Source organism: Schistocerca americana, chromosome 8, assembly GCF_021461395.2.
Source record: "Schistocerca americana isolate TAMUIC-IGC-003095 chromosome 8, iqSchAmer2.1, whole genome shotgun sequence".
In the NCBI taxonomy this organism is placed as follows: Eukaryota; Metazoa; Arthropoda; class Insecta; order Orthoptera; family Acrididae; genus Schistocerca; species Schistocerca americana.
Window position 1 is genome coordinate 193597004 of NC_060126.1, and position 12183 is coordinate 193609186.

The following is a 12183-nucleotide window of genomic DNA, read 5'->3' on the forward strand; positions in this document are numbered from 1 at the left end:
AATGCAAAGCCTACTGAAGTAAATATGTAAGTTAATTTAGTTATTTATGAGTGGGTGCAAAGTTAGCTGTCATTGTGAGGAAATAATCATTCAGTTTGAAGGCCAAAAGTTTGGAAATTGTCACCAATCTGCCACAGCTATTTTCTAGTTTCAGCTTCATTTAGGTAATAATTTTTTTTATCCTCTGAAATAGCCGGAGCTCTCCCTGCCGAACATTCATATCAAGTCAGAATTTGTTTGAAGCCAGAACATGTATTAATACATTAACTAGAGGCATGCGCACACAGAACCATTTGTCATCAAATCTCTAAACTATTTTGTCATTCACCACAAAACTGAAATAATCTGGCCTTCATCCCTACTCCCCCCCCCCCTCCCCCCCCTCTTTGTGTAGCTCAGGGCCTGGGTATTCTTGCTCATAAATCTCTTCCCACAATTTCCTCTAAATTCTGTGATTGATTCTTCTTTAGAATTCTGTGATGTATATGTTATGATCTAAACCCACCTAGTCAGCATTATTTATTGTGAGCATTTGACCATCATTATCAGCTAAATCTTTGCTTTTACATCAAAATCACTTAATACTGATGTGTCAAAAAACCAAATGTTAATGAGTGTTGTACTTGGCCTATGTCCTTTAATCTTTGCAAGTAATTTTACCGTGGAAAATAATCCAGTGCTAGGCAACTCTAAATATCCTTGACTGTTACTACTCTAGTTACAAAGGCATAACATTCTCAACTAATAGGCCACTATCTCTTTCAACTGTCATTTTTATCTACATCACTGTACAATCACAGGTGGTGTGACAGTACTACAGTAATTTCTGTCTGTTGGGGCACATATCCCCCAATTGTTCTCCTTCATGTTGGAATCCATAGAATGTGAAATAGGCATGTATGTACATATTTGAACTTGGACCATGAAGACTGTGTATCATTGATTTTCATAACAGAACCATGAGGTGGTCTTCCTAAAATTTGGTTGTACCGTAACATTATGTGCAAGAACACAGTATATCTCCTAACACAAAAAGAAAAATGTGGAGATTAGAAAGAAAATCTGTGTACCTAATACTGAGGCAGTTTATTGCAAATTTTAATAAAAACATATTATCGAAATTAAATACGCCATCGGTCAACGAAATGTAAAGCTATTTCGAAACCCAAATTGAAACATTTTGATGCAAAATACTAAGCATTAGTAAATAGTAACCTAATTCTACAGGGTGTAATGTAGCTGTCTATGGTAAAGAATTTCTAGTATGCTGTTCTATGAAATTATTAAAAAAATGGATAAGAAGTTTAAGAGTCAAACACTATCAAGCACATGACAAATAAATAATTCAGTTAACACGCAAACAGCACAGTACTGCAATCAAGTAGCAACGTAATGAAAAACCAGAAAATAGTAACAAGGAACGAATCGGAACGATATATCGGCCGCTCGAGAACGTCCTGAAAATGGAGTGACATAATGAAGTCTCCTTTAATATGCATATTTAATTGCTGTTTCTATTGTTTAAACACTAAAATCAACAGTATTCTTTTGAAGAAATGTTGGGATAATGTCGAGGCACCGCAATGAAAAACAGAGCTTTTGGTAGCCTCATCGTCGCAAATATTCACACAGTTGGATATATTCACAGAATTTCCTTCGTCCGCTGCAAAAACTGTTCAAACACGCACCTGATTCATTAATAACAAAATAACAACGGAAAAACAATGCAACGTCGTACTGCAGTGTCGAACTACGTATATTGAAAATGGATGCCTATCCGAGGACACTTCACTACGTTAACCAAGATACGAGGTACGGTAGTTGAAAAGAGCAATATCTGCAAATATATACACTTCTAGAAGCTGTTAAACAACAGTTGTTGGTTACATCGAGGATATCAGTTCGAAAGTTACACGTCCGATACATTCTGCGATAAGAAAATGACAAAATAACTATTTTGATTTGTTTAATGTAGCATTTTCAGTCTCCTTATTTGTAGTGTATTATAAGGTAAGAATTTCCGAAATATCGTTTTTATTATGATGCTGCATCTCTGATAAGCATTGGAGCTGCACTCTTGTGTGATATTTAGCAAAAAATCAGTAAATTTAACTGCACTACGCATTTTATTGTGACAATTATGACACCGGCATCCTATGGCGTGTTTGAATGTTTTGACGATTGCTGATTTTCTGCTATTAGAATGCTTCAGAAATTACGTAAATTGATAACGATGGGTAATCGGTTATACGGAGTTTTGGAGTAAGCTTGCAAGTATTGTTGCAAATTTTATAATTGCTACAATGTAGGCTATTCCAAACTCCAAGCATTTCTCATGATTCGAAAACACGTTTTAATTTTTTTATCAGTGTCCTAATAGGATCACTCAAGACTTCATCCGGGAATGTAGTTATCAGTAGCATCAAAGCTTTAAAGTTTTCTTGTTGAGTTAGAGTAGCAGTATATTGGATATACTAATAGGTATCTCACTTACGCTCTTTATTTTCTTTAGGGAAGACATGGAAACGTGCTTTATTTATTATTTTTTTGTGTCACTTATGCCACATAGAGACATCAGTTTGTTTTTATTTTTTTTTATCACTCTCATAGTTGGACGGACCAAGGCTCCTCCAAAACTTCATCCAGAAACGGTCAACTCAACATCAAATCAATGGCTGATCAACAAGGAAAGAGAGATGATTCGAAAACAAACCTTATCATCAATTACTTACCACAGACTCTGACAGAAAAAGAGCTGTACAACATGTTTGTAACAATCGGCCCAGTTGAGAGCTGTCGAGTAATGAAGCATTACAAGGTATGATTGATTTTATACAAGTATTTTTCTGTAAGCCTTTCAGTTTCCTACATGATAGAGGCAATAACTGGCTTTTCATGAATGAGAATTAATAAGTAAGACATATTGAAAAGAGTAGAATCATTATATAAACTTCTTTGGTAGTTTAAGCATTTGCCTGCTGTTGTGTCTGGCCATACTTCAGAGTCTGTTTGGATATTGCCTGTGAATAAGTGTACATGACTGAAATGCACAGTCTTGTCACATTAAGAGTGCCCCATGAATTTGACATCTTTCTTCATCAAATGCAATAGTGGAAAACAAAGAATAAAACACATCTAAAAGACATTTAGAAATATCATACTTTTGTGGAGTAATGATAGCAGTAAAAAGCATTCGGAACAACAAACTTAGGTTGGAGTAGGGCTTACATCATTATTTTGGTGTAATAAAAAAACTGAAGACCTTCAGGGCAATGTCATTGAGCATTCAGGCAAATAATTGAATTTCACTGATGTTGTATTGTGATTCTCCAGGAGACTGATTGGTTATGCCGAAAACATGTCCAACATGTTGGATGTGGGTATCAGATGCATGCTTGTGGTTCAAGGGGAGTAACCCAAGTTGTTCTGCTTCCATATAGTAGTGGTGTACAGATTTGCTCCTGCACTTGTACATCAAATGTGCAAGCAGATGAACAAGAACATAAATTACAACCAGTATTTTAGCCATTATCAGCTACGATTGCCAAGAACCATTTGATGGAGAAGGGGCAGCTATGAGTTGAGTATTCTGCCCCATATGCTCACATCTCACAATGAAGTATACCTCTGATCATGTACTAAAAGATGCAGCTGGTGGGATAAATGGCCCAAGTTATGTTGATTTATAAGGACAGAATCTGCTTTGGTTAGTGTGAAGACAATCAGTTGACAAAGTCACTGTTAGAGCAGCAGTTTAGGACTCTGGGCACAAGTAAACAGAAAATAATGGGCAATGAAACTTATCAGCTCAAGGAAGATTTTGCTTTCCTTTCATTGGTTCAATCAACTCGGAGCTAGCTTGTCATCTTCCATCATAACCAGAACCCTGGCCTAAGCTCAGATCAGTTTGTCATTGTTACCTAGATTTCACATTCACATTCGTTTGCCACCAACACAGAACCAAATTTTCACCCATATACCTAACCTGTACCTTAGGTAGGCTGTTCTACAGATGAGTCTGCGACTTGAACAGTCTATATTTCAATATTCACATTTGTTCACTTTGCCAACTCACAGCCATTACCTTCCAGCCTAATTTAGAATTTGAGGCTACACGACATATGTCTGTCACTGCAATATAGATTCTGCCTTTGAGATGGAATCATTAATTTTATTTCAACACAGACAGTGCAAAAGTGCTGTACATGTCAGTTAAAGAAACACATGTATTTGGCAGAAGCAGAAAGAAGAAAGGTCCATCTACATAATGCGAGTAATTACAATCATATTGCAACCTGAATCAAGGTTGGTGCAATATTTCAGACAAAAACATTAACACATCTCAACATAAATATGTACAGTATCAGTAACAGAAACGTCAGTATTAGTCAAAAATGGAATGTGAAGGAAAGGCTATCCACAAAATACAATTAATTTGTGTGTTAGCAAATGAAGACTGACTTAGTTACATTATTCAGCAGGTACCGTGGTGTGCCTCCAACTTAATACAGAGATACATTGACAACCCCTGCAATAAGTGCAATGTGTGGACTGCGCTTTGTAAAGTTTATCCCATTGCAAAAAAATGGTTCAAATGGCTCTGAGCACTATGGGACTCAACTGCTGAGGTCATTAGTCCCCTAGAACTTAGAACTAGTTAAACCTAACTAACCTAAGGACATCACAAACATCCATGCCCGAGGCAGGATTCGAACCTGCGACCGTAGCGGTCTTGCAGTTCCAGACTGCAGCGCCTTTAACCGCACGGCCACTTTGGGCGGCTATCCCATTGCAGCACCAACGTAAGATGTTATGGTGCTAGGAGCTGTAGCCGATGATGTCCATACAGTGGTGATACCTGTTGTGGAACATTAATGGGTACAGCATGCATCCAGTAGTCCAGCTCCTTATTGCCTTTCTTCTAGTGTGGGGGCTATGTATTCTAACATAAAATCGTGTCTGTGCACAACACTACTCACATTACCAAAATGCAATCCAAAATCCAGCTGTCCTGGTTACGAAAAGCCATCTTGCTAGAAATAGTGAAGAATGTGACACAACCCGTCAAATTTGACTGGTGATACAATTAATGGATTAGATCACGCTTCGCCAACTTGCAACCAGGTTCTCACCTTACAACCTAACTGGGACCTCGGGCTGCATGACGTGTCTGTCTTTCTGTCACCACAATCTGTATTCCAAAAACCAATACAGAAGCAAAAGAATTGTTGTCAGTGTGACTTTCTCATACTGTTTGCATACACTTGCCCCAAACAAACTCACCGGAACATATTTATTTATTTAAGCCGTAACCTTGTTTTTGCCATCACACTAGATCCACTAAACTGGCCTTCCTGTACATATGGATACCAGAATACCTGATGTGCTGGATTTCTAGGTCTACTGAGTTTGTGAGAGATATATTTTATTTTTTATTTAAGTCTACTTTATTTTTAAACCACATTTCCTTTTATGAAATATGACACAGAACTGTAAAGATTGCCACCATTTCAATTACAGTACAGTATGTTGAGCATGATAGTTAGTCCTGCAGCCAATGGATGTAGCAGTGTTAAAGAGTGTGAAAAATCTACTTGGGACCAAAAGTTAACTCGTCAGCAGAGACATCATCAAGGGGTAAAAATTAGCAAACGTGACTTTTCCAATCTCCTCACTGCTGTATGGAATGAAACACCACCTGAATTGTTGAAAAGTGGTTTTCAAAAAGCAGGAATATTCCCTTACAGTAGAGAAGTAATTGATAAAATGATAATGCAGCCATAGACTGTGTGGAAGCTATGTCTCTAACAGAAAGTACTCAGATTTTTGGGAAGCTTCCAGCTGAACAACCTCCAGAATTTTATAGGCCTGCATCTACTGAGCCCTGCAGTTCTCCCAGTATCGGAGTTCTTTCTCAACCATTCCCGAGCTAACCAATGTTTCATTATGTTCTGGAACTTTTGATTTGTCATTTGAAAGCTTATTATTGGAAACAATCCGAGAGTGTAGTCCCACTGGTAAAATGAAGAAAAGGATTGCACCAGGAGCTGAAGTTATCACTTCTCAAGATGCCATTTATAAAGAAGAAGATTTTAAAGGAAACAAGAATAATAAGGAGAAAGCAAAACAAAAAAGCATTATCGGCATAAAAAAGGGCTTGGTAATGAAAAGTAAATCTTCCAAACAAAGTGCTGTTACTTGATCCGAAATGGCATCTCAGAATGTTGTAGAAAAAAAATCCCTGATTGCTCATATGGGTAACAAGAAAAAAAGACTAAATTGAATCAACAAGTGAAGAAAGTGAAACTGAAGGAGGCCTATCTTTAATAAGTAGTGATGAAGAAAATGGGACCATAACAACACTGGATGATCTCAGGAAAGAAATGATAAACAGTGAAGAAGAAGAAGAGGCAAACTTTTTTGAAGCCAAAGATAAAATTACAGATGGAAACTGTTCTGGTAGCTTTTGCAACAAAATGTATGGAAGTTCATTGTATTGGCCAAGTTACCAAAATTAGTGATTTAGGAGATCCAGAAGTGATTTTCCTCAGATGCAAAAATAAGACAAAGCATGGCACCACATTCTACTGGCCTGATAGAAGAGATGAGACGGAAGTTCCATCATCTGATGTCATTTCAGTGCTGCCTGAGCCTACTTTGGGTCACAAGGGAGACCTGACATTTGGTGTTACATTTGATTCATACAACATTCAGTGACTAAATAATAGTTAGGGCCTAAGTGTGAATATAATAAGTTCAATTAGGGCAGTTTAGCATTAAACACAAATTGCCAACAACTTTAGTTCAATTACCATGAAAAATAATAGCAAGTGAACTTATAAAGTGAATTTTTCTTTTCTCTTGAGACTAGATATTTTATTATTTTTGTTAAATTGCCTACTAAAGAAAAAATATTACTTTTGTAGAATTTAAACCAATAAATTACTGGTCTAAAACAAAAATAAATCATCTATGATGCATTCTGTGTCAGTGTTTTATGGTTTAGGCTAACACCTATTTTTTAGTTTAGCTAAAATTTTCTGTGTATTTCATAATATAAAAAAAAGCGTGTGCAAAAAAGTTTATATCTTGAGTAAAATTTAAGATATTTTAATAATTTAAAAACCCTCAAGTTCAGTAAAAATTGGGTAATCAGGTCACTTACCCCAAGTCTCTTTCACAATGCTCTGTATGGGTACAACAATGCGGGGTTACACTTGCCCCGTACCATGGGGCAAGTGTAACCTCACAACACAAAATTTTGAAAACAGTTATTTGACCATATAATTTTTTTCTTCAATAACAAGTTGGCAATTTGGTGTCAAAGTTGAACTATGCCAGAACGTGGTTACACTTATCCCACTTCACCCTAACACTAAATCACAGTAAGACTCAATTTTTACAGTTTCTAACACGCAATTCAACAAGAGCTGAATTTAATTTCACAGAATGGGCATATGATTAGCAAAACCAAACAGTTAAAATTTCTGAAAGCCCACATTCAGGATCTTGTTCAAAGACTTAATGCTGCCATTTTTTTCTATTCGAACGGTATCTGAAGTGACTGATTGTTCAACATGAAAATTAGTCTACTTTGCATATTTTCATTTGCTTATGTCATATGGAATTTTATTTTAGGGTAACTCTTCCCATTTTAAAGGATATTTTTGTCTCGGAAACAGGCAGTTCTGTCAATAAGTGGGGCAAGTTCATGAACCTCTTGTTGACCCCTGTTCACGAGTCTGTGTATTTTGACATTGGCCTCTCAGTACATATATTCCTTACTGTCATTTCTTGTTAACAATATTAGCTTATTCCCAAGAATAAGCAGCTTTCACTCAGTTGGTACCTGGCAGAAATCAAACCTGCATTTGGATCGGACTTCCTTAACTCTCGTGCAGAAAGTGTGCAGTATACTGCTGCATCCATTTTCAAAAAGCTACTGCTCGAATTCAAAAATCTTAGCAGCAATCCACACGCTTTCAAATTGAAACTGAAGCGTTTCCTCATGGGTCACTCCTTCTTAAGCTGATTCTTGTTGTATAGTTGATTGCTTTTATTTATGGATTGACTCTTTTCGAGTTCATAAACATTTTATTTTCATCTGTTGTTTTTTTTATGTTATAATTTTACATACTGACATATTCAATGACCTTGGAGTTTTGCTCCTCAATTTGGTCCTATGGAACTTGAGTGTAAATAAAATAATAAATGCAATTCAGTTGCTCCAGTCCTGAATGATACTTAGTCACAAAGGGGGTCTCATTTGTGCTTGGTCTGGATGAATGTGGATAGGTTGTCTTTATCCGACCCCACTCAACTATCCTTCCCCCTTCCTCCACCATGTCTCTTGTGTACCCTCTTGCACACCCTAGCCGAGATCTCTACTCACGGTGTTCAAGCCTCAGTGCCTGGAAACGACAGTGGTTACTTTTGTGCAAGTTGCTAATTTGTGGGTAGGGGGTTTTGGAGGGGGGGGGGGGGGTCGTGTGTTCAGTGCTGAGGATGGGCTCTGACAGAATGCATTATACAAGTCTTAGACAAAGTAAGGGTTATATCTGCAATGTTTCTGGCTCTGTCTGAAGCATTGACCACCATCGCACATAAGATACTGACACAAAAATTGGAAATCTATGGTTTTTTAGGGCAAGTAGGAGAGTGAATAGATGAGATTAGATTCAGTTTTCGTTACATATACCCAAAAATGAGATGATTCTCGTGGGTGTGGGACATGCCAGAAATTATAACATAAAAAATAGAACATTTGAATATAATATTCACTTCTGTAATTATTTGTCAGGAGATTGTCAGGATATGTTACATTACAGTAAACGGGAACTGCTAATATTTACAGAATTAACGCACTGTCAGGATGAAACATAGTTAAGCATTTTAATAAATTTATCATACTCAGAATACCTAATCTTGACTGTTGTGACCAATTGTTGTCAAAAGTGAAATGTAACACAGATTTTACTTAAGTTGGTCTAACAGTCCCTGTTAAGATACTCATCCATATAGTAGAAGGAGTTGCCTACCAAAAAATGTTTCTGCTTTATCAGTTTTTTAATAGTTGCTGGTAATTTATTGAAAATGCGTGTTCCTGAATATTGAACCCCATTTTGTACTTAGATAAGTGATTTTAGGTCTTTATGTACATCGTTCTTATTCCTAGTTTTGATACTATTTATTTAGTTACTGTCTGGAAATAGACAGAATAAATATACTGAGAACCAAAGCTTAAAATACTCAGTTCCTTGAACAGGTTTCTACATGATGTTCTTGAATTTATACCACAAATGAGTCTTAGTACATGCTTTTGCGCTATAAAAACTTTTGGTCAGTTTGATGAGTTACCACAAAATATGATCCCATATGACATAATAGAATGAAAGTAAGGAAAGTATGCAAGATTTTGTTATATTTATAAAGTTAGGGAAGTATGCAAGATTTTGTTGTATTTATATCTCCTTCATCTGACATCAGTTGCAATGATACCTATGGATCAGGAAACAGAATGTCTCAATAGGGAACTCATACCAGCCAGAAACAAAAGCCATAAAAATGGAGTGCCGCAGGGATTGATAATGGGGCCATTGCTGTTTAAACTATTGTGAATGATACAGGTGTTTGAAAGAAAGAGAAGACAATATTCTATGCAGATGACATGACAATACCGAACATTGATCAAAATGTGGAGCAGCTTGGTGGAAGAACTTATATTTCCGCAAACATCTCAGCTCAGTGGCTCGTGGAAAATGAACTGTATGCAGGATTCAGAAACAAAGAGAAGTCTGTGCATATGGACGTAGATGTGGATGATACAAAGTTGGAAGAAGTAGAATCCACTAGATTCTTAGGTATTATTGCGCACAGTGAGCTGAAATGCAAACAGCATATTAATTCTGTCATATTCATAATGAAGCAGCCGTCAAAATATGCAGATGAGAAGCTTCTGTGTATGGTATAGCATGGACACTTTGAACTGTATGTGCAGTATGGAATAGTGGTGTGGAAAATCTTGAAAATATCCAGGAAATAAAAAGTGTGTTCACATTATGAAGAAAAGCAATTAGGATCATTTTAAGGAGGACTTCTGAAATGTGCAGAAACAGCTTAAAAAGCTAGGCGTTTTAGCTTTTACATCTTTGCACACATATAAAACAGTAATATACGTGATGAGATATTTCAGAGTTATTATAAATGTTAGTGCACATACCTAAAACACATGGAGTAAAAACAATATGTGAAGCATACCTCCTTTGAATGGCAATGCTTGAAAGAGTGTGACAGTACTCTGGTATTAAGCTACCAAGAAGTCTACCAAAACATCTGCTTTATAGTATATGTGACACTTAACTATTCAAAGAAACCCAAATACTGTCTGATGGAAAAGGAATTTTACAGTGTTAAAAAGTATCTACTAAATTAAATTTGTGTATGTTGTTGTTTGCTATCAGTAATGTTGGAGAGTGTAATCAAAATTGTAGCTACTGAGAAGTAAATGATAATGAATGCTTTCGGTTTTTGATATGTCCTATATTACATGTACATCTATTGTACACAGCATAACCATTTAGGATCAATTCCATTTGAGCCACTCTGTCAGATAGCTTAGTCTGCTTTTAAATTTATTTCAAATTGCCTGTCTGCCATCCAATGCTGCCTTTGAGGTGTGTTGCGATCTGTCCTGTTTCATTGCTTTTAGCAGCAATCTCCCTACACCAATAGTGACAAAAGGTATAATATTTGTTGAAAATTATCCTCCAAGGTAACATCCATCAGCTCTGTTATCACTTGCACAGTTCTAGAACTACGCTGTAATTAGAGGGGATTATGCGTGTAGCTGTAATCCTTATTCATGACGATTGTCCTGAGATCGTGATCCCATATAGTGTGTGATCTGTTCAATATGGCAACAAAATGTCATTCGTGTGGGGCTGTTGCTTTAAGGTGTTAATTTTCCACATATGTATGATCTGCTGTATGCAGTACTGTATGTGACCTTCTCCTTTGTATATTTCATTCTCAATGTTAGCCAGATACTTGATATAGGAGGTACATGGATAATGTGAGGAGGTTCCATTTCTTGGGACAGTAATGAGTGTGGCTACCACTGCTACTGTTCTTAACTTCAACCGTAGTTGCTGTGCACTATTAACAAAAAATATTGTTTTTAATGATTTCTTATGCAAAATTACATAATTGTTTTAAATTTTTCAGTAATACTTAACCCACAAATTTAAGTCTTATTTTGTATTTGTATTTTTTAAAAATTTTTGTTGCTTTCTTAAAGCATCCCTTCCCTCTGTGTACTCTTGGAAAATGTGTTGGTATTGCTAAGATTGTGCTAAAAGATATTTTCAGGTTCTGGACCCTACTTACGCATTAGTATCTACTTAAAAAGTATGTTGGAACAGTCAACAAAATTTGCTTTCTTTGAAATTTTTTGTGTGATGAGCATAAAATACACCACACAAGAGAGGTACTGAGTCACAGATAGGCACAACAAAAAGACTGTTAGAAAGTGAGCTTTTGGCCAAAAAGGCCTTAGTTGGAAATAGACAACATATACACACACTCGTGCAAACACTGCCCCCCCCCTCCCCCCCCCCCCTACCGCCCTCCCCCTCCTCCTCCTCCTCCGCCTCTCCAAGGGGCTCATCACACTTTGCAGGGTTTGTGCTTGGCTACCATGGGGCCCCAGCCTTTGCAGCATCTTTTCCCTTCTGTGTCTATCCTCTTGCTATTTTTTCCCCTCCCTTGGGGAATACGTCTGGTATGTTATTGGGAATGTTCTGCATTGTCCATTGCTGACATAAGAACAGTCTCACCACTGTTTTTGCTCTCTTTTCCTTTCTTTGTTTACCTCTGCTTCGGCATTTGGGGTTCCTCTTTTTCTTCTTTCTTCGTGTGCGCTCCTGAAGGACAGCCCATGCGTCTGACTTATCGCAGGTGACTGTGTAACATGTGATTCCCAGCAACATGTTGACAGGTAGGATTTTCACGTACCCCCTGCTACAGGCCAATCCCAGGGAGGGGTGATTGCCTGAGCTGCTACTTTCCCAAATTGCCGATTGCTCCATCTGTCAGGTGTTCAGGAGGTGTAACCTGAGGTGTGAATAATCACCTAAGGTGGGTGCGCCACCTTGTGGAGGGCACCCCCAGTTGGAAGGAGCGTGC

General features: G+C 37.3%; 1 protein-coding gene across 5 annotated transcripts in view; it reads left to right on the forward strand.

Moving 5' to 3' along the window:
- The first annotated feature begins 1655 nt into the window (after positions 1 to 1655).
- LOC124625801 (protein sex-lethal-like) overlaps positions 1656 to 12183 on the forward strand; it is a 96854-nt gene continuing 86326 nt past the window's right edge. For 3 of the 5 annotated variants that reach the window (XM_047149261.1, XM_047149265.1, XM_047149262.1), the window contains exons 1-2: positions 1656 to 1812; positions 2611 to 2818. In XM_047149261.1, the coding sequence (XP_047005217.1) occupies positions 1766 to 1812; positions 2611 to 2818 (255 nt within the window). In that variant the 5' untranslated portion in view covers positions 1656 to 1765. The other 2 variants (XM_047149263.1, XM_047149264.1) reach the window with 2 other exon arrangements.